Here is a 20,355-nt window from a genome sequence, read left to right as displayed (position 1 = left end):
CTTGTTGGTCTCTGGCTCTACTCTGTAATTTGCTCACAAATGTCTTCTTCTTTGTGATTTTTTTTCTTTACTGACTGTAGAGCAGTAATCATATATATTCATAGGATATATATTTGGTCATACTTTTGCCTCTGTATTACCTAGAGGATTAATAATTAGCTGTTGCTAATATCGTTGTATGGTCAACAGTCAATGTGTTTCATCTTTTTCCCAGGTGACACAAACAAACAGGATTAGTGTTCGATTTTAGAAATGTTGTTAGAACAAAGTTAAAGCTTTGTCTTTGGAAAATTCTTTTTTTTTTTGCCAGTCCTGGGCTTGAGCTCAGGGCCTGAGCATTGTCCTAGGACTTCCTCAAGGCTAAAGCTCTACCACTTGAGCCTCAGCACCACTTCTGGCTTTTTTCTATGTATGTGGTACCAAGGAATCGAACCTGGGTCTTCGTGCATGCCTGGCAAGCATTTTAACCACTAGGCCAAATTCCCGGCCCCTGGAAAATTCTTAATGGAGATTTTTCTCTCCTAATTGTTATATTGTTGAGCCTGGCCTAGGGCATGGTGTGATTTTCAGAATAAGTCAGAGTTAGAAAATGGACTTCTCTTTGAAAACATGACTTATTTAAATACCATCAATGCTTTGAAGACTGGAAATGCCCGTACTCTGATTATGTGGAGAGTTAGGAGAATGCTTTATTACTGACAACCGAAGGGATTTAGGTGTAAAGATTCCAGCTATCAAGACTGGGTAATTTCAAAGGCATACCAACTTCTTTCTAGGGGACTATGTTACTCTGTAGGCATCTTGGGTACTTTTTTTCCCTCCACCAAATAGAGAATTCTGAGGCTGGGGTGGTGGGAACAGAGGCAGTGTTTATTGAGGGGAAGAGTAAAGTACCAGGGAAATTGAAGCATCTCTTAATAGGGTTGTTATAGGCCTCCAGCTAGGAATCCAAGCTGTGGTGTGCAGTCCTACCTACTGCTTCCTTGACCAGGAGGAGGGCAGTGTAGATGTCTCAGTGCAATGAACCCCCAAATCATTAGCTTGAGGAGTGTGTGTTTTACACCCCTTCCTGTGAGTCTAATCTGCTCTATATCTTGCTAGTGTACCCCAGTGTAGGGGAGACTGCCCCATGCACAGGTCTGTTCTGGTATTGTCAAGGGTTTTGCTACCATCAGGGCTTATCCTGGTGTTATGGAGTCTTCCAAAGGCGCTGGGGTGGGGACTGCTATCTTCAAAGGATTTGTTTAGTTCTCAGGTTCTTCTGCATGAACAAGGGATCTTACACCCATGGGGCTGTTCTCTCCCCCTATCTGCCTTGTCTTTTCCTTATGGCCATACATTTCATTCAAGGGATATATCTGTAGAAATACCATAGAGAAAAATAACACTTAGATTCAGGTACCAAACTTTCCGACAGTTGCTATTGAAAGAAAATACACTCAGGCAGACAGCCATGAACAAATATTCCCAGAGTTTGAGAACAGAGCAGCACTGCCTTTAAGCCTTTGCTGTAATGAAGAATTGGTTGCAACTTCTTGTGGAGTCTCCCTCCCTCCCTCCTTGCCTCCTTCCCTCCTTCCTTCCCTTCATCCCTCCCTCCCACCCTCCTTCCGTCTTTCTCTCCCCCCCTTTTTTTACGCTTTCCTCCTAAGTCAAACTTCTCCTTAAAACAAAATTGATGAAATTCCTAAGACTTAGACTCTCAAAGAAAAGTAAGGTTTTCATTTTATTCCCAATAGTCATCATTTAAAAAATATTATTCCCACTATTTCATCAACTTTTTTAAGTGGGTTTATTTATTTTTTCATATATTTTTTTGTAATTAATAGAAGGGTTACATTATATTCACCAGATAGAAGGTGCATTACTTCACATTGACACCCTTTCTCATGTCTTGGTCCCCATTTCCCTCCCCATACCCCCGCCCTTCATCTTGTTTTCCCCTTTTCCCTATCCTATTTCAAATAAACAAATACGTATATATACAATATATCAGATAACAAGGTAAAATACTTTTCTTTGCAAGTAATCCTACTCACAGTCTTTCTCTCCTTTGTTATTTTCATTAGTCTATGTTAATTACATAAAACAATAGACTATATGTGGCATGGTTTTGCATGGATGCAAAGTACTTTGATCAATTCATTCTTCAGTTTCTGTTTCTTCCCAAATATTTCTTGTTTACTTTCATGCCTTTAAAAATGTAGCTTCAGTGTAGGAGAGAAAATACCATTTTTGTCTTTATGAGTCTGGCTTATTTCACTTATTTTCACAGTATTAATCAAGCATCAACATGTTAAGTTTTCCCATCTTCTAATATCTTCTCTTTTTTCAAAGGTTAATACCTTTCCCTATTTTTTTTGCCAGTCCTGGGGCTTGAACTCAGGGCCCGAGCATTGTCCTCAGCTTTCTCAAGGCTAGAGCTCTACCACTTGAGCCACAGTACCATTTCTGGATTTTTCTGTGTATGTGGTACCGAGGAATCAAATCCAGGTCTTTGTGCATGCTAGGCAAGCACTCTACCACTATGCCAAACTCCCAGCCCTCCCTAAAATCTTTACTTGAAGTTTATATCTAGTTTCTTTAGTTCTTGGAGTCTTCTGAGTTGGACTGTTTTCCTCATTTCTGCGCTTGTGCCATTATGGGTATATTACTGCATCTTGTATGTTTACTTGGTACACTAGTACTTTCCTAAACATGCTTATCAAATGTGATTGTTGTGGTGCCTTTCCTGTAAATAATCATATAATCTGCAAACAGGGACAATGTGGTTTTCTTTCTTATTTATATCTCTCTTATTTCCTTAACTTGTTCTCATAAGGTGTGGCTGTGAATGTGAATGTGAGTGGAGAAAATGGTTCACAAAAAATAATACTTAAAAATGTTGTGGCAAATATAGTATGATGCTAAATGAAAGGACCTCTAGGATATAGAAACAAAAGCCATATAATGAATGATTGTTGTCCTTAATGTACTATGTTATCTCTCATCTCTTTTGCTGTCCCTTGGTTATCTCATATTGTTACAGTATCCCACTTCGTTACCTGATATATCGGATATATTTGTATTTGGTTATTTGAAATTGGATAGGGAAGGGGGGAAAAAGACGAGGAGTGGGGGTGGGGGCTAGGGAAATGGGGATCAAGACACGTGAAAGGGTATCAATGTATATGAATTAATTCACCTCCTATCTGGCAAATATAATGTAACCCTTCTTTAATTACAATAAAAATGTATGAAAAAAATGTTGTGGCAAATATAATGAGTGATTGTTGTCCTTAACATACTATGTTATCTCTCATCTCTTTTACTGTCCCTTGGTTATCTCATATTGTTACAATATTTCACCTTGTTATCTGATATATTTTATATATGCTTAGTTGGTTATTTGAAATGGGAGAGGGAAGGAGGGAAATCAAGTTGTGCAGGGGAAGGGGGGAGGGAAATGGAGACCATGACATGAGAAAGGGTATCAACATTTGTGAAGTAATATACCTTCTATCTGGTGAATATAATGAAATCCTTCTATTAATTACAATAAAAATATATGAAAAAAATGTTGTGGCAAGGCTTTCTTTTTCTCTGCCTGGTTTAGTCAAATTTATTGGTGGATACAAGAAGAGGACATTTGCAAAACCTCTCAAACCTAGGAAAATGGAAAGGTCAGTGTACTTCTTGAAGGCATTCCCTACTGTTTTATAGTCCCTTCTTATAAAGTTGGGTTTCCTCTTTCAAATGAAACATCCTTCTAGCTATAGAGATGATTATAAAAGGTACCATGGATCTTGATAATTGGTTTCATATCTGTACTGGGACAACTATTAAACTCTTTTAAAGTTCTTGAGCTCTACCCCTTGGGCAACATCTCAATTTTTTTTCATTGTATTGCATCTGGGTTACAGTTATATTTGCTAGATAGTGGCTGCATTACTTCTCACATATTGATACCCCTTCTCATGTTTTTGTCCCTATTTCTCTCCCCCATCCCCTCCCAATCATCTTGTTTTCCCCCTTCCCTTTCCTATTTCAAATAAACAAATAAGTGTATATACAGGCCAGGAGTTTGGCCTAGTGGTTAAAGTGCTTGCCTAGCATGCACGAAGACCTGGGTTCGATTCCTTGGTACCACATACATACAAAAAAGCTGCAAGTGGTGCTGAGGCTCAAGTGGTAGAGCTCTAGCCTTGAGAAAGTCCAAGGACAGCGCTCAGACCCTGAGCTCAAGCCCAGGACTGGCAAAAAAAAGTAAGTGTATATACAATATGCCAGGTATCAAAGTCAGATACTGTAACAATATGAGATAAACCAAAGGGTAACAAAGGAGAAGAGAAATAACATAGTACATTAGGAACAACAATCACACATTATAAAGCTCTTGTTTCCATATCCTGGAGATTCTTTCATTTAGCCTCATCCTGTATGACCTTATGTATCTATCACACATTATAAAGCTCTTGTTTCCATATCCTGGAGATTCTTTCATTTAGCCTCATCCTGTATGACCTTATGTATCTAGGTTTTGCACTATTGCTAGGACTCTCCTAGTAGAGAGAGTGTGTACTATTACAAATGAGGGAAACCATTGAGCCTATGTTCCTTTGAGTCTGACTTACTTTACTTAATATGATTTTTTTCAAGTCTTTCCATTTCCTTGTAAATGGGGTGATGTCATTCTTTCTGATGGCAGCATAGAATTCCACTGTATATAAGTACCACATCTTCTTGATCTAATCATCTACTGAGGGGTGTCTGGATTGGTTCCATATCTTTGCTATGGTAAATAGTGCTGCAATGAACATCGTTGTGCTAGTGGATTTAGTATGTCCTTGTTTCTGGACAACAGGGTAAATGCCAAGGAGTGGGATTGCTGGGTCATAGGGGAGATCTCTGTATAGTCTTTTGAGAAACTGTTGTACTGCTTTCCATAGCAACTGAATGAGTTTACACTCCCACCAACAGTGTAATAGTGATCCCTCCTGGCCACATCCCCTCCAGCATCTGTTGTTATTAAATTTCTTGATCATGGCTATTCTAATGGAGTGAGGTGGAATCTCAAAGTTGTTTGATTTGTATTTCTTTTATGGCCAGAGATATGGAGCATTTGTTCATGTGTCTATAGGCCCATTCTTATTTCTTCTTCAGAGAAGTGTCTCTTTAATTCTTTGGCCCATCTTTTAATGGGATGGATGCTTCTTTGAGGATTTGTTTTGGAGGGATTCAATTTTTTTGTGGTTGTATGCCTTTTAATTTTATTTTTTAATAGTGAGATAATCTATAGAGGGGTTACAGTTACACTTGCCAAATAGTGGGTACATTATTTCTCAAACATTGATACCCTTTCTCATGTTATTGTTCCCATTTTTCTTCCCCTACACCCTCCCAATCATCTTGTTTCCCCCTTCCCTTTCCTATTTCAAATAAATAGATACAATATACTAAGTAACAAAGTCAGATACAGTAACAATATGAGATTAACCAAAGGGCAATGTAGAAGATAAATAACATAGTACATTAAGAACAACAATCACTCAAGATAAAGCTCTTGTTTCCATGTCCAAAAGACCCTTTCATTTAGCCTCATCCTATATGGCCTTGTGTATCTAGGTTTTGCACTATTATAATCCTTTGTTTGGAGAGTCCTAGGTGTGTACTAATTATTACAAATGAGGGAAATCATTGAGCCTATGTTCCTTAGGGTCTGGCTTACTTCACATAAAATGTTTTTTTTTTCCCCCAAGTCTTTCCATTTCCTTACAAATGGGGTAATGTCATTCTTTCTGATGGCAGCATAGAATTCCATTGCAACACCTCAGTTTCTGGTTTTGTACTTTGGTAGTTAACTGGAGATAAGAGTTTCATGGACTTTCTAGCTTGGGCTGACTTAGAACTAGTCCAAGATCTCAGCTTCCTGAGTAGCTAAGATGACGGGGCCATTGGTTTCCAACAACTGTTAAAACTTTGTACTTCTCCCTGATAGGTGCTTTCCTCATGAAAATATTAAAAATTACACTTTATGGTAAGAGTGTGGATAGAAGTTAGATTTATCCTACATTCTCTTCTTTTTCTTATGCAAAGAAAATGAAATTCTTATGCAAAGAAATTAAACATTTGAATGGATGACTAAACATATCCAAGGTCTTTGGAAGCATTCTGGCTGTGTTATAGAGAGTTGGATATTAACTTCTATAAAAATTTTTTGTGCCCATTGATGGCTGAGTAGATTCAGAAAGTGTAGTATATTAAACTAATGATTTATTTAGCCAAAAAAAGAATCCAGTACTCTGTAATAACAGATGGAAACTGGATAATGTCATGAAAGAGGGGTAAACCTTCATAGAAAGACAAAATACTGTGTGTTCTCCCAAACACACAAAAATTGATTTCACACAACTGAAAAACGCATAATAGGAGGGACAGAACAAAGAAGAAACAAAGAACAAAGAAGAAAATTGAATGCTTGTGCCAAGTATAATAACAAAGCAAGAAAAGTTTTAGTGCTTTACAAAGCTAAGGATGGAAATAAACTTACAACTTGGGAGGAGGTGAAGTGGGGAAAGTGGGAATAACATGGGAAGGGGTAACAAGGTTCAAGAAGTAATATATTCACTACCTTACAAATGTAATTGTAACCCCTTTTTACATCACCCTAATAATAACATTAAAATATTGATCATGACAATTACTATATATTTTATAAAGAACTAGATAGAGTGATAGAGACAAAATATGGTAAACATTTAAGGAGAGGGGAATGCTTACTATTTGAATGTTTTCAAAGACATGGACAATATATTATCAACTTGCATCTCACAAATAATTGCAAGTATTATTCCAGTTAAATGTTTGTTGCAGACAGGCTAATTCAGTATTCTACCTTTAAACAGTAATGAAGGAAGATGAGCTTCTGCAAAATTTCACCTTCTCTAAATCTATCAAATGCAAGGATTACATATCAGGTTTCATTATTTGACCCCACAGCTTCTTCATAGCCTTTTTCATTTCCTCATTCCTCAGGGTGTAGATTAAAGGATTCAACAAAGGTGTTACTAGAGTGTAAAACACAGCCACAGCTTGGTCAATGGGTAGAGAGATGATAGGCCTTAGGTACAGGTATGAACAAGGTACGAAGAATAAGATCACCACAGTGATGTGAGAGGCACAGGTGGACAGGGCTTTGCGGCGTCCCTCCGAACTGTGGTTCCTCAAGGAGTACAGGATGCTCACATAGGAAGCAAGCAGCATAATGAAAGTGATTGAACACTGTGACCCACTGTTGGCAGCAATCAGAGGCCCCAAAGTGTGAGTGTCGGTGCAGGCCAACTTCAACAGTGGTATTAAATCACATATGAAGTGGTCAATGACATTGGGGCCACAGAAGGGCAGCTTGGCAATAAACAACACCTGTATCCCTCCATGAATGAACCCCAAGATTGCAGCTGCCCCCACCAGAGATGAGCACACCGGCCGGCTCATGGTGCTGGTGTAGTGCAGGGGCTTGCAGATGGCCACGTAGCGGTCAAAGGCCATGGCAATGAGCAAGATGATCTCTGTTGCAGCAAAGAAGTGTTCAGCAAAGACCTGGGTCATGCAGCCATTGAAGGATATGGTGTTCTTCTCAGATGCCAAGTCCACAATCATTTTGGGAGCAATGGAAGTAGAATAGAGAGCGTCTACAAGGGACAAGAAGGCCAGGAAAAAGTACATGGGGCACCCCAGGGCTGGGCTGATGAAGATGGTGACTGAGATGAATGTGTTTCCTGCCAGTGTGGCCAAGTAGGTGATTAAACACACAGCACACAAGAGCTTCTGGAGTTGTGGGTCTTGAGTGAGGCCCAACAGGATGAATTCTGTCACGTTGTTCATTGTTTATATCAATGTGTGTTGGTTTGTGTGCATATGGTCCACCTAAAGTAAATAGTACATAAATAGTACATCTTAGTGATGTGAGGTTTGAAGTCAATTAAAACATATTCTGTCTCCTGTTTTGTTCTGTTCTGTGAAATTGACGGACTTGCACATTTACTTATCTCTGCCACTTTTCAGGTAGTTGTAAAGGAGACCCAGTGTATACTAATTCAGGCCTACTTCCTTTAATGGAATACTCATAATATCTTACAATTTGCCCAGTAAAGTAAAAGTTTCTTAAGTAGATCTACTGTGTCTCTCTTCCAAACTTTCCTGTTTGCTCTAAAACAAATCCCCAAAGTGGCTTAATTTACTTATTGTGGACAGGCAGCAAATGTTATCAATATTAAGTATTTTAAATTTATAATCACTTATTTCTATGTCAAATTATAGTTACATAATTTCTATTAAAATCATTTATTTTCTGATACCCAGAGTACATTCTTATGAAATCTAAAGCATGCTCTATGACTTATTGCTCTTTTCTGTTATTTGAAAACACAGGACCCTAGAAATAGGGTTTCTGATAGACTCTCTTCTCTTGTGAATGGGATGATCCATTGTTATTAAAATTAACCGAGTACAATTTATTTCACTACTTTTGATGTCATGATTAGCTCTATGTAACTCTTTATTTCCTGTTTCTTTATTTTATCCCCTGGACAGGGGCCTGAATATACTGCAAAATTCCTGTGGATGTTTTCATAAGGAATTTTTCTTTGCAAGTGAACTTTGAACAGCTATGGAATTATGCTTTGTCTTAGATAAACATCTCCACTCACATTACTAAAGGAATTAAATGAAACATTGGTCTAATACTATATATCCTACTGACAAGATGTAAATATTAGGAGAGACTGAGATAAAATGACTTTTCCCTTTGACATCAGTTCCGTAACTTAACAAGTATTTTTAGTTCTCATTGTTTACTGGTCAAAATACAGTCTGTTCAAAAATATGCGATTTTTGAATGAGCCAGAAGTAGATTTTCCAGACTGAACATATATATTGTGGGTATAAGAGTATAATCTATGTTACTCATTCTCTCTTTTTTCTCCTTTTCACAAATCTCTATCAAAACACATGATACATAATTTTCCAAAGATAATTTTGAGGTAGGTTAACATTCGAGCTCTCACCATCAATACATGTTTGTAAGATATTGGATTTTCAGGAAATTTTATTTTCTGAGTTGTTTTCTATGTTGTCTCTTAAAGATGATGGCTGCTGCTAGTCATTGGCTTGTCATTTGTGAGAGATTTAATTCACAGATTCTATCATCAGAGTGATGGTGTGGAAATCACTTCTTAAGGTGATTATACACAGAAGTAAGACATAGTATGTCTTGTTAAAATTGTTCCTAAAAATTATCAAGTCATTTAAACAGCATCTGATATAGCAGATTACAGGTAATGATACTTGAACATATTACCATGACCAAATTCATTTTTATAGTAAGGATACTCAGATTGAAGCTATACATGTAACTGTAAAACGGTTGCAGAAAAAAATACATTGCCTAAATAAGTAAATCTTAGAATTTGTGAAAAAGTAAAGATATAGTTTTCACTGACCTGGGTAGGGTTGATTATGGAATCCTTTGTTCTTAGAGTGAGTGTTGTCTTTGTTATCTTCTCCTTTGGCCAAATGCATGGAGTCTATGAGATTCAATGTGGGGCATTGGAAACATTATCTCTAGATAATTCTTCAATTTGGGTATTTTTGTTCCTGTAGTTCTCACTGTCACTAAGATTTTCCATAGACAATGTATTGTTCCAGGTAGTAAACTGATTCTTCTAGGATTTAGTTAGTATACTTTTCTGTTTTCTTATAATAGTTTAAGAAAGTCACATATATTTGAATGTATTTCCTACTATATTTGAATTATTTTCAATCTAAAGTAAAACACAAGTAAAATAAATCCTTAACTATCTGATTCAGAAAAACAATATAATCAAGTATAAAATGAGGAAGAAAATGAAATTCACTTTGTTGGGTTCTGTTTCTTAGTCATTTGGGCTAAATAGTTTTTCTTAATGTTATACAAACATTGTATAGAGAGTGTTTTTCTCTTAGCTTAAGAACTCCTAATCTACTAAACTCAAGAGTAGTATCTCCAAAATAAATCTTCATTTTGTCCTTTCACTCTGTCCCTGTCATTCCATGGGTAGGCTCTTTGCTGTGATTTTTTTATTCTCTGACTCTAGAGAAATTCTTAAGTACACTTTACAGAGTGCAGAATTCGGCCATCTTTTGGCCCCACTAGGGAATTACTAAATAATTGTACAAAAACCATTGCCAAGACAATAGTCTATGTCTTTCACTTTTCCCAGTTGGTACACATAAATGCCATTAGTGACCAGCTTTAGATCTGTGGCTGAAGTGGAATTAATGCTGTGCTTTGGCTCTAGTTGCATATATACTTTTTTCATGTTTATACGTTGTTGAACCTGGTTTAGGATATGGTATAGATGTAAGTTTTGTTTAAAAACCCAATAATGAGAAGAGGACAACTGAAATCAAGAAAGCAGCTCCATGTATAATAGCCTCAAAAATTAAAATGTCTAGGAATGAAATTAGCTAAGGATGTGAAGGAGCTCTATCATGAAACATTAAAAACATGAAAAAGGAAATTAACACATATTGCTCCAGGGTTGCAAGGGTTAACATCATGAAGATGGCAATACTTCCCAAAGCCATCTACAAATTCAATACAATACTCATCAAAATCCCAGAAATGATCTGGAATGATATAAAAGAAGCAATAAAAAATACATTTGGAATAACAGAAGAACTGTAATAACAAAACAATCCTTAGGAAGTATAGTACTGAAAGTGATGCTGAACTTCCAAGTCTATTACAAAGCCATAGTAACAGAAACAGCCTGGTACTGGAACAAAAATAGGCCTGAGGACCAATAGAATAGACTAGAACACCCAGAACCAACCCACAGATGTACAGCCCCCTCATTTTATAAAATAAGAGAACCAAAAATATAGGATGGAAAAAGGACAGCATCTTCAACAAATCATGGTAGAATTGGGTATACACTGCAGAAAACTGAAATTATATCTTTATATATCACCCTGCACCATCTGATCACCAGAAACAATTGCAATTGGATCAAAGCCTCAGTGTAAAGCCAGATACCCTGAAAATATTACAGGAAAGGATAGGGGAAATACTAGAATTCCTTGACACAAGTTGAAACTTCTTAAAAGTCTGCATTCATAACAAAGAAAGAAAGACAGGATAAAGAGGATTGCACCAAACTGAAGAGTTTCTTCTATTCTATTCTGACCCATTCTTGTTCTAGCACCGCACTGTTTTTTAATTGTTAAAGCTGTAATAGATGTGCTAAGACAACAATTGAACTTTTACAATCCTTTGTACATTCCCTTCATGGGAGCATTCATAATAAAGTTTCTAAAATTACATATTCTGAGTGCTTTACCAGGAGCAGGGATATGAATATAAATTGGATGTACCATATTTCTTCTTCTTATGTTTTGAAAATAGTCAAATACTACGTCAACTTACAAATATATTGTGAGCTTTTTACGACATTCCAATGTTTGTGTAGCTCTTTACATGTGCACTTAACAAAAATTATTTCATAAGTAAATGAATTAACAACGTGTATGCGTATCTTGTGTAATATATAGCTATGCAAGGAATGGAATCTAGGCTGTGGTGACGCCATGAACAGAAGACACTAATCAGTAAGCCAGGCAAAGAAAGAATACTTTATTTTCTTACTCAGATAAAAACAAAAATAAGAATTTGATCTCATGTAAACGGAAAGTTTAATTTTGGTCTGTAAGAGTTAGAAGGGACAGAAGATGAACTGTGGTACCCAATGATACTAGCCACCAGAACACATTTCCAGAGGAAGAAAAGTTCTCACATTCTAGAGCACAGTAATGCATGAAAATTTATTTTATATTTTATAAGTAACAGAATAGAGGGGATTCCTGCTTCAGAAATAACAGAAACTCACAGGGATAGAAATGCTTATTACTTTCTGTTGCTAACTGCAACAGGTGCAGCACAGGATACAGGGGCCAAAGAACTGAGAAAGGAAAGAAATTGAGGTGGCCCAGGACTCACTGGCTTCTGACCCCTGAGTTCCACGTAGCTAGCCTTTTTATTTAGCTCAGCACAGGGGAAGTACTATAGGTATGTGCAAAGACTAGCATATCAATCTATCTTTGAAGTTACAAATGTCGACAAAAGAGAAAGGTCACATTTAGGTGACAATTGACTTGTTTATCTGAGGAAGTAGAGGGAAGCAATAAACATTTGATATTAACAAAGACTTCATTCTTATCTCCAGTATCTTAAACTGTAGGTGCCAAGCAGCTCACACTTGGTAGAAATTGAAACCTCTCTCTTTCCAAGGTCCAGCTCTTGCTCTTCAGAAGTGCAGTTAAGATGGCCTTTCAGTCTCTTAACCCTTTCCAGGTCTCACAGCTCAGCTCCGGAGTTCTTTACAACTTTTTATGGTTAAATCCATGGTCTATACGCCATCAGTCTATAGTTTATTAATAATTATGTTTGTTAGGCCAAAGCGTGGAAGAAGAAAGGATCACTATAATTTTGATCAATCACTACATTTCCAAATACAGAAATCATGAGATTTACATATCATCTTTTATTATTCTACCCCAGAGCTTCTTCATAGCCTTTTTCATTTCCTCATTCCTCAGGGTGTAGATTAAAGGGTTCAACAAAGGTGTTACTAGAGTGTAAAACACAGCCACAGATTGGTCAATGGGTAAAGAGATGATGGGCCTTAGGTACAGGTATGAACAGGGTATGAAGAATAAGATCATCACAGTGATGTGAGAGGCACAGGTGGACAGGGCTTTGCGGCGTCCCTCAGAACTGTGGTTCCTCAGGGAGTACAGGATGCTCACATAGGAAGCAAGCAGCATAGTGAAAGTGATCGAACACTGTGACCCACTGTTGGCAGCAATCAAAGGCCCCGAAGTGTGAGTGTCGGTGCAGGCCAACTTCAGCAGTGGTATTAAATCACATATGAAGTGGTCAATGACATTGGGGCCACAGAAGGGCAGCTTGGCAATAAACAACACCTGTATCCCTCCATGAATGAACCCCAAGATTGCAGCTGCCCCCACCAGAGATGAGCACACCGGCCGGCTCATGGTGGTGGTGTAGTGCAGGGGCTTGCAGATGGCCACGTAGCGGTCAAAGGCCATGACAATGAGCAAGATGATCTCTGTTGCAGCAAAGAAGTGTTCAGCAAAGACCTGGGTCATGCAGCCATTGAAGGATATGGTGTTCTTCTCAGACGCCAAGTTCACGATCATTTTTGGAGTCATGGAAGTAGAGAAGAGAGCGTCTACAAGGGACAAGAAGGCCAGGAAAAAGTACATGGGGCACCCCAGGGCTGGGCTGATGAAGATGGTGACTGAGATGAATGTGTTTCCTGCCAGTGTGGCCAAATAGGTGATTAAACACACAGCACACAAGAGCTTCTGGAGTTGTGGGTCTTGAGTGAGTCCCAACAGGATGAATTCTGTCACGTTGTTCATTGTATTTATATATCTTGGTTTGTGTGGTCCACCTAAAAATAAATAGTCCTTCTCAGTGATGTGAGGTAGACTTCAGTACAAAAGTCCTTTGCTACCTGTTTCCTTCTGTCTCTGAAATTCATTTAACTTCATTTTTATCTCACCTGTGCCATTGGGCAGATTGTTGTGAAGAAAAATAGGAGAATATCTATTGTAATTCATTTTAATTAATTACTGAAAATACCTTACATGTAACACAGTAAATTAGTATGTCATTACGCTGTAGACTATGGCTCAGTTCTTAAAATTTCTTTCTCTTAACCCATCTCAAACTTGTGAAGTGGCAGCTAGTATCAGAAATATTAATGGCTTTGAAATTATAATAAGCTATATAGCGAATGAACATAGTTCTCTCCTATATTCTATTATGTACCTAAAACTGAGCATTCAATTTTGTTGAATTGAAGGTGGTTTTGTTCTATGGTTTATGCTTCCTTTGTCTCATATGAAAGCACACACTGCCAAGCGCAGTGGCTCACACATGTAGTCCTAGCTACTCAAGAGGGTGAGATGTGAGGATCTCAGTTCCAAGCCAGCCCCAGCCCTGTAGTCTTTGAGACTCTTATTTCCAAGTAACCACCAAAAAAGTGGAAGTGCTGCTGTGGCTCAAAGGGTAGACAGTAGCCTTGAGTTGAAAAGCTCAGGGGCAGAGCCCAAGCCCAGATTTTAAGCACCACAATCGACCAAAAAATAAAAATAAGAAAGAAAGAAAACACACACTGTGCCAATGAAGGAACAGTTGGAGTTTCTTCCTTTGTGAAGCCCAGAAACTCCTGTTATTAAAAGTCACTGGTTACAACTCTTCTAACTGCCCTGTGTGTTATGTCTGGCTCCATATTGGCTCTGTATTTCATGCTTTTTTCTTTTCTTACTTTCAGAGGTTGATACATTAATGTTATGCATTCCCTGTGTATGTCCACAGAATTTTGTAAATAAATTTTCCTTGCCATTGGCCTTTGAGTAACTATAGGTTTATATCCTGAATTCTTTACATAATTATCTCCACACATACTTTAGAAAAGGAATCCAATGGGACATTAGGTTCTGTGACATTTCTGTGGACACGAAAAAAAAAAGCTATGTTTGGGAAGGCTGAGGATAACACAACATTTCCTTGTGTCATTAAATGATTTGAGTAAGATGAGTTTTTTTATTTTTTCTTGATATCTTTTTAGATCTCTTGAATGAATCCAATGAATGAAATACATATTTTTTGGTTGATATTAATGTGGATTTTCAATAGTAAGGCATATTCTAAATGCAAAGAGCATTCATTCTCAGTCCTTTTTCCTATCTGTGCCCCAAAACAGCTCATAACTTGCCCACGGCAGTTTCTGGGCACAGAAGTCAGTAGTCTGAACTCACAGCATCACTAAAAGTCAGGAGAATATCTAGGAGGTTTGTGCAATCATTCTCTGAGTAGTTTGTTTCTGTTTTTGTTTCTTTGGATGGTCTTTGTGGCTTGACATTCTTTGTGAATTTAATTCTCCAAAGATATGTTCAGTGACAGCTTAGAAATCACAAAAAGGCAAAAAAAAATACTTCATGGCAATGGCAATGAAGATGTACAGAATCAGTGTGCTTAATGTTTATAAATATTAGTGACAATATTTAAAAAGTATCAAATCTTTCCAATAGCATTTAACTTGAATTATATGAAGTATTTTCTATGGATATTTTCCATTATTATATGCAAATTCATTTTCTTAGCAGTATGCATTTCTTTTAAAGGTATATATACAATTACAAAAGTTATTTCAGACAAAGATTGCCTCAAACAATCTTAAAACTTTGGGCAGATAGGTAGATTTTACTGACCTGCATGCAGTTGAGTAAGGAATGCTCTGTTTTCAGAATGAGTGCTGTCATTTATATGTTCCCCTTTGAACAAGCCATACTAGATGAACTCCATGAGGTTAAAGGTGAAGATGCTGAAATTATCATCTCTCTAGGTAACTGTCCAGTTTGGAAACCTTTGCTTGTATGGTTCCCACTGTTAGTTTGTGTGCTATGTCCATTAGGAAACTCAATATCTACTGATGTTTCTGGTCTCCAACGAAAGAATAAGGAATTTTTTCAAAGGGAATATTATCTTGACACCCTTGAATCGTGCTCAGTTTCAAGCAAAACTAGTGGGACTAAAGCCCTGTTATCCAAATTAGCAAATATTATTAGTATAGTCTACTTTCAAATACAGAAGTAAAATAAATCAACAGGGTCAGGCTTGGCTTTACAGTCAATTTGGCCAAAATGTTTTTGCCTTGTAAAGCACATTAACCATGTGGAGACATCATGTGATTCACCCATGTGATTCTACCCTCTTTTCTTAGAGGCAGATCAAGCTCAAGAGCAGTCTCCTAAACAAGTCTTCCTCTTGGCAGTCTCTGGCTGTATTCTGTAATTTACTCACAGATGCTTCCTTCCTTGTGATTCTTTACTGACTCCAAAGCAGTGATTAAATACACCCAAAGCATATAGATTTGGTCATGCTTTGGCTTCTGAATGACCCAGAGGATTACTAATTAGTTTTTGGCAAATACCTTGTGAAACAAAAGTCAGCATGCTTGATTTTTTTTTCCCGGGTAGTATGTTAGTGACCAGTTTCTTCCCATTTATTTTTATTTTCATTTTATTTTTATTGTTATTATGAAGATGGTGTACAAGAGAAGTTCCAGTTACATAAATGAAGTAATGCATGCATTTCTTTGTGGGCAATGCCATCCCTTCTCTCACTCTCTCCCTGTTTTTCCTTTAGTCCCCAACTGCAAGTTGTATAGTTCATCTTCACTCAAGTGTCTAGTGAGTATCACTGCTGCATTTGTTCATGCTCTGTTTCTCCAAATGGTGCCCCTGCTCATCTCCAAAAATCAGACACATGAAAAAACAAGATGAAAAAGAAGAAAACAAACGCAAACCAAGATTATGTTTTCTTTGTGATAAATGCTATTTTGTATCTTCAAAGCACATAGGCATTGCTGCTTTATGTTTTTCCCCTAAGAGTACTTTCCTTTGGCCTCATTGCATGTTAACGCCTAGAATGCTGAATGATTTATCAAATTCCAGTGTATTTTAGATTTAGTTTTTACACTGGAGTAAAAGCATGAGCTGCTTGTCTCTCCAAGTTTGGTTTATCTCACTTAACAAGGTTTGTTGTAGGTCCATCAAATACTCTGCAAATGACATCTCTTTCTTTTTTTATTGTTGGGTTGAAAATGATACAATCTTATTCTTTTTGGTGGCCCTACAGAATTCCACTGTGTATATGTACCACGTGTTTTTGATCCACTCATGTGTTGTATGACATCTCGGTTATTGTGAATAGTGCAGTAATGAGCATGGATGGTTTGAACAAATGCCACTAATGACCAGGGTTAGAAATGTACTTAGAATGAAGTAAAAGCATCTGTCAGCTATGATTTAGGAAAAAACTTGAATTACATAATTTTGAAAACTTCTTGACAGAGATTTTTTTCTTTCCCCTCATGGTGACTTTGAGGATATAGTGTGGCATTTAAACATGAGTCATGGTCAGAGAACGGATATCTCTCTGAAAACCAAACTTACTTAAACAGCTCCATTGCCTTGAGAATGGGAAATGTCAGTACTCTGTGGGAAAGTTTGGAGAATTTATGTGGAAGGATTCCAGCTACCAGGAATGGAGGGCTGGGATGTAGCTCAGTGGCAGAATGCTTGTCTAGCAAGTGCAATGTCCTGGTTTCCATCTCCAATACAAAAAAAAGAGACAAAGAGTGGGTAATCTCAAAGGTATATAAACTGCTTTCTAGGATATTGTGATACCCTATAGGATTCTTGGATTCCTTTTTCTTTCTCCACCAAATAAAGACTTATGAGGCAGAAACTGTGGGAACAGAGGCAAAATGTAAGAATAAGGTACTAAGGAAACTGAAAAATTAAAAAAGGATTTAAGTAGGGGTCTTATAGGCATCTAGGTGTGAAAGTAAGCTGCCATATATGGTCCTGTCTATCTGCATTGTCTCATAGATAAAAACAAAATTAATAATTCAATTTGATGAAAGTTTAAAATTCAGTTTTGGGAAAGTCTGGATCAGTGGGATGGCATTAAACTGCAGAGCTTCTGTATGGCAAAGGACATAGCTAGCAAATTAACTAGAAAGCCTACAGAGTGGGAGAAGATCTTCACTAACCATACAACAGACAAAGGCCTCATATCTAAAATACATCAACAGCTCAAAAAATTGAATCACTCCAAAACTAATCTCCAAAGAAACAACCATCCCATTAAAAGATGGGCCAAAGACTTAAAGAGAGTCTTCTCTGAAGAAGAAATTAGAATGGCCTATAGACACATGAAGAAATGCTCGACATCACTGGCCATAAAAGAAATGCAAATCAAAACAACTCTAAGATTCCACCTCACTCCAGTTAGAATGGCCATGGTCAAGAAATCTAATAACAGCAGATGCTGGTGGGGATGTGGCCAGGAGGGCTCACTACTACACTGTGGGTGGGAGTGTAAACTCATTCAACCACTATGGAAAGCAGTATGGTGATTCCTCAAAAGTCTAAACATAGAGCTCCCCTATGACCCAGCAATTCCACTACGTGGTATTTACCCAAGAAACAAGTACATACTAAATCCATCAGCACAATGATGTCCATTGCAGCACTATTGACCATAGGGAAGATATGGAACCAACCCAGATGCCCCTCAGTTGATGAGTGGATCAACAAGATGTGGTATTTATATACAATGGAATTCTATGCTGCCGCCAGAAAGAATGCCATCGCCCTTTTTGTTAGGAAATGGAAAGACTTAGAAAAAATATTAAGTGAAGTAAGCCAGACTCAAAGGAACATAGGCTCAATGGTTTCCCTCATTTGTCATAATCAGTAGAAACCTTGGGCTCTCCTAGCAGAGATTTACAATAGAACAAAACCTAGATACATAGGCCATATAGAATGACGCTAAATGAAAGATCTCCAGGATATAGAAACAAACGCCATATAATGAGTGGTTTTTTTTAATGTACTATGTTATCTTTCATCTCTTTTGCTGTCCCTTGATTATCTCAAATGGTTACAGTATTTCAGATTGTTATCTGATATATTGTATATATGTTTATCTGGTTATTTAAAATAGGATAAGAAAGGGGGGAACACAAGATGAGGGGCGGGAGTTGTGGGAGATAAATGGGGACCAAGACATGAGAAAAGGTATCAATGTTTGTGAAGTAATGCACTTTCTATTTGGTGAATACAATGTAACCCTTCTCTTAATTACAATAAAAATTATATGAAAAAATTCAGTTTTGGTCTGAAGAAGTTAGGAAGTCCATAATTAGATGAACAGGGGTAGGATACTGGGCACCAAAATATATTTCCATGGGAAGAAAAGTTCTAACAGTCTTAGCACAGTAATGCATGAAAATACATTTTACATTTTATGAGTAACAATGGAGGAGATTAAAGATTATTGATATAGCAATGGCAATTAAAGAGATAGAAATACTCATTACCTTCATGTGATAAAACCTGTTATCAATCTTCAGTCTATAAAGAAAAATTTGGAGCAGAGTAGATAACTAATTTTAATTAATGATGAGAAAGAATGAGTCTAAAAATGTCATATTTCCACTTGCAGAAATATGAGATTTACATTTCATTGTCTTTCATTATTTGACCCCAGAGCTTCTTCATAGCCTTTTTCATTTCCTCATTCCTCAGGGTGTAGATCAAAGGGTTTAAAATAGGTGTTACAAGGGTGAAAAACACAGTAACAGGTTTGTCAGCGGGGAAGCAGACCGTGGGCCGTAGGTACAGGTAAGAACAGGGTACAAAGAATAAGATCACCACAGTGATATGAGAGGCACAGGTGGACAGGGCTTTGCGGCGTCCCTCAGAACTGTGGTTCCTCAGGGAGTACAGGATGTTCACATAAGAAGCAAGCAGCATAGTGAAAGTGATCAAACACAGTGACCCACTGTTGGCAGCAATCAAAGGCCCCGAAGTGTGAGTGTCGGTGCAGGCCAACTTCAACAGTGGTATTAAATCACATATGAAGTGGTCAATGACATTGGGGCCACAGAAGGGCAATTTGGCAATAAACAACACCTGTATCCCTCCATGAATGAACCCCAAGATTGCAGCTGCCCCCACCAGAGATGAGCACACCGGCCGGCTCATGGTGCTGGTGTAGTGCAGGGGCTTGCAGATGGCCACGTAGCGGTCAAAGGCCATGGCAATCAGCAAGATGATCTCTGTTGCAGCAAAGAAGTGTTCAGCAAAGATCTGGGTCATGCAGCCACTGAAGGATATGGTGTTCTTCTCAGATGCCAAGTTCACAATCATTTTTGGAGTAATGGAAGTAGAATAGAGAGCGTCTACAAAGGACAAGTAGGCCAGAAAAAAGTACATGGGGCACCCCAGGGCTGAGCTGATGAAGATGGTGACTGAGATGAATGTATTTCCTGCCAGTGTGGCCAAATAGGTGATTAAACACACAGTGCACAAGAGCTTCTGGAGTTGTGGGTCTTGAGGGAGGCCCAGCAGGATGAATTCTGTCACGTTGTTCATTGTATTTATATATCTTGGGTTTTACTTTTATGGTCTATCTAAAAAGAAATTGTACTTCTTGTTGTGGTGATGTTGAATTATTCAATATCAGAATACTTTTCTCGTTCTAATCTGTGAAGCTGATGGATTTACATGTTTAGTTACCTTTTCTATTTTTCAGATAATTACACTTAGACTATAAGATCCTAGTTTATTTTAATGGAATAGTGAGAATATCTTACTATTTGCACATCAAGGTTTAGTTTCTTTTAAACCTATTGACTATAGCTCACTTCCAAACTTTCCTGATTTTTCTGA

The 20,355-nt window shown here is 37.6% G+C and overlaps 3 protein-coding genes across 3 annotated transcripts; all 3 read right to left on the bottom strand.

Moving 5' to 3' along the window:
• Window positions 1–6,945: 6,945 nt before the first annotated feature.
• On the bottom strand, window positions 6,946–7,869 carry LOC150052856 (olfactory receptor 4C45-like). Its single transcript, XM_090348894.1, has one exon. It carries the CDS (start codon window positions 7,861–7,863, stop codon window positions 6,946–6,948), a length of 918 nt encoding a protein of 305 aa, XP_090205020.1. The 5' UTR covers window positions 7,864–7,869.
• Window positions 7,870–12,546: 4,677 nt separating this feature from the next.
• LOC150052855 (olfactory receptor 4C45-like) lies at window positions 12,547–13,467 on the bottom strand. Its single transcript, XM_090348893.1, has one exon. The coding sequence runs from the start codon at window positions 13,462–13,464 to the stop codon at window positions 12,547–12,549; it is 918 nt and encodes a 305-aa protein (XP_090205019.1). The 5' UTR covers window positions 13,465–13,467.
• Window positions 13,468–19,137: 5,670 nt separating this feature from the next.
• LOC150052854 (olfactory receptor 4C45-like) lies at window positions 19,138–20,061 on the bottom strand. Its single transcript, XM_090348892.1, has one exon. The coding sequence runs from the start codon at window positions 20,056–20,058 to the stop codon at window positions 19,138–19,140; it is 921 nt and encodes a 306-aa protein (XP_090205018.1). The 5' UTR covers window positions 20,059–20,061.
• Window positions 20,062–20,355: the final 294 nt, after the last annotated feature.

Source organism: Megascapheus bottae, chromosome 16 (assembly GCF_031878675.1).
Source record: "Megascapheus bottae isolate mThoBot1 chromosome 16, mThoBot2.hap1, whole genome shotgun sequence".
Classification (NCBI taxonomy): domain Eukaryota; kingdom Metazoa; phylum Chordata; class Mammalia; order Rodentia; family Geomyidae; genus Megascapheus; species Megascapheus bottae.
The sequence above is the reverse complement of the archived record's forward strand: the minus strand, read 5'-3'. Positions and strand labels throughout refer to the sequence as shown.

What these genes read in the sequence shown, in the direction of transcription:
- LOC150052856 (XM_090348894.1), bottom strand. Translation starts at nt 7,863, where the DNA reads ATGAACAACGTGACAGAATTCATCCTGTTGGGCCTCACTCAAGACCCA.
- LOC150052855 (XM_090348893.1), bottom strand. Translation starts at nt 13,464, where the DNA reads ATGAACAACGTGACAGAATTCATCCTGTTGGGACTCACTCAAGACCCA.
- LOC150052854 (XM_090348892.1), bottom strand. Translation starts at nt 20,058, where the DNA reads ATGAACAACGTGACAGAATTCATCCTGCTGGGCCTCCCTCAAGACCCA.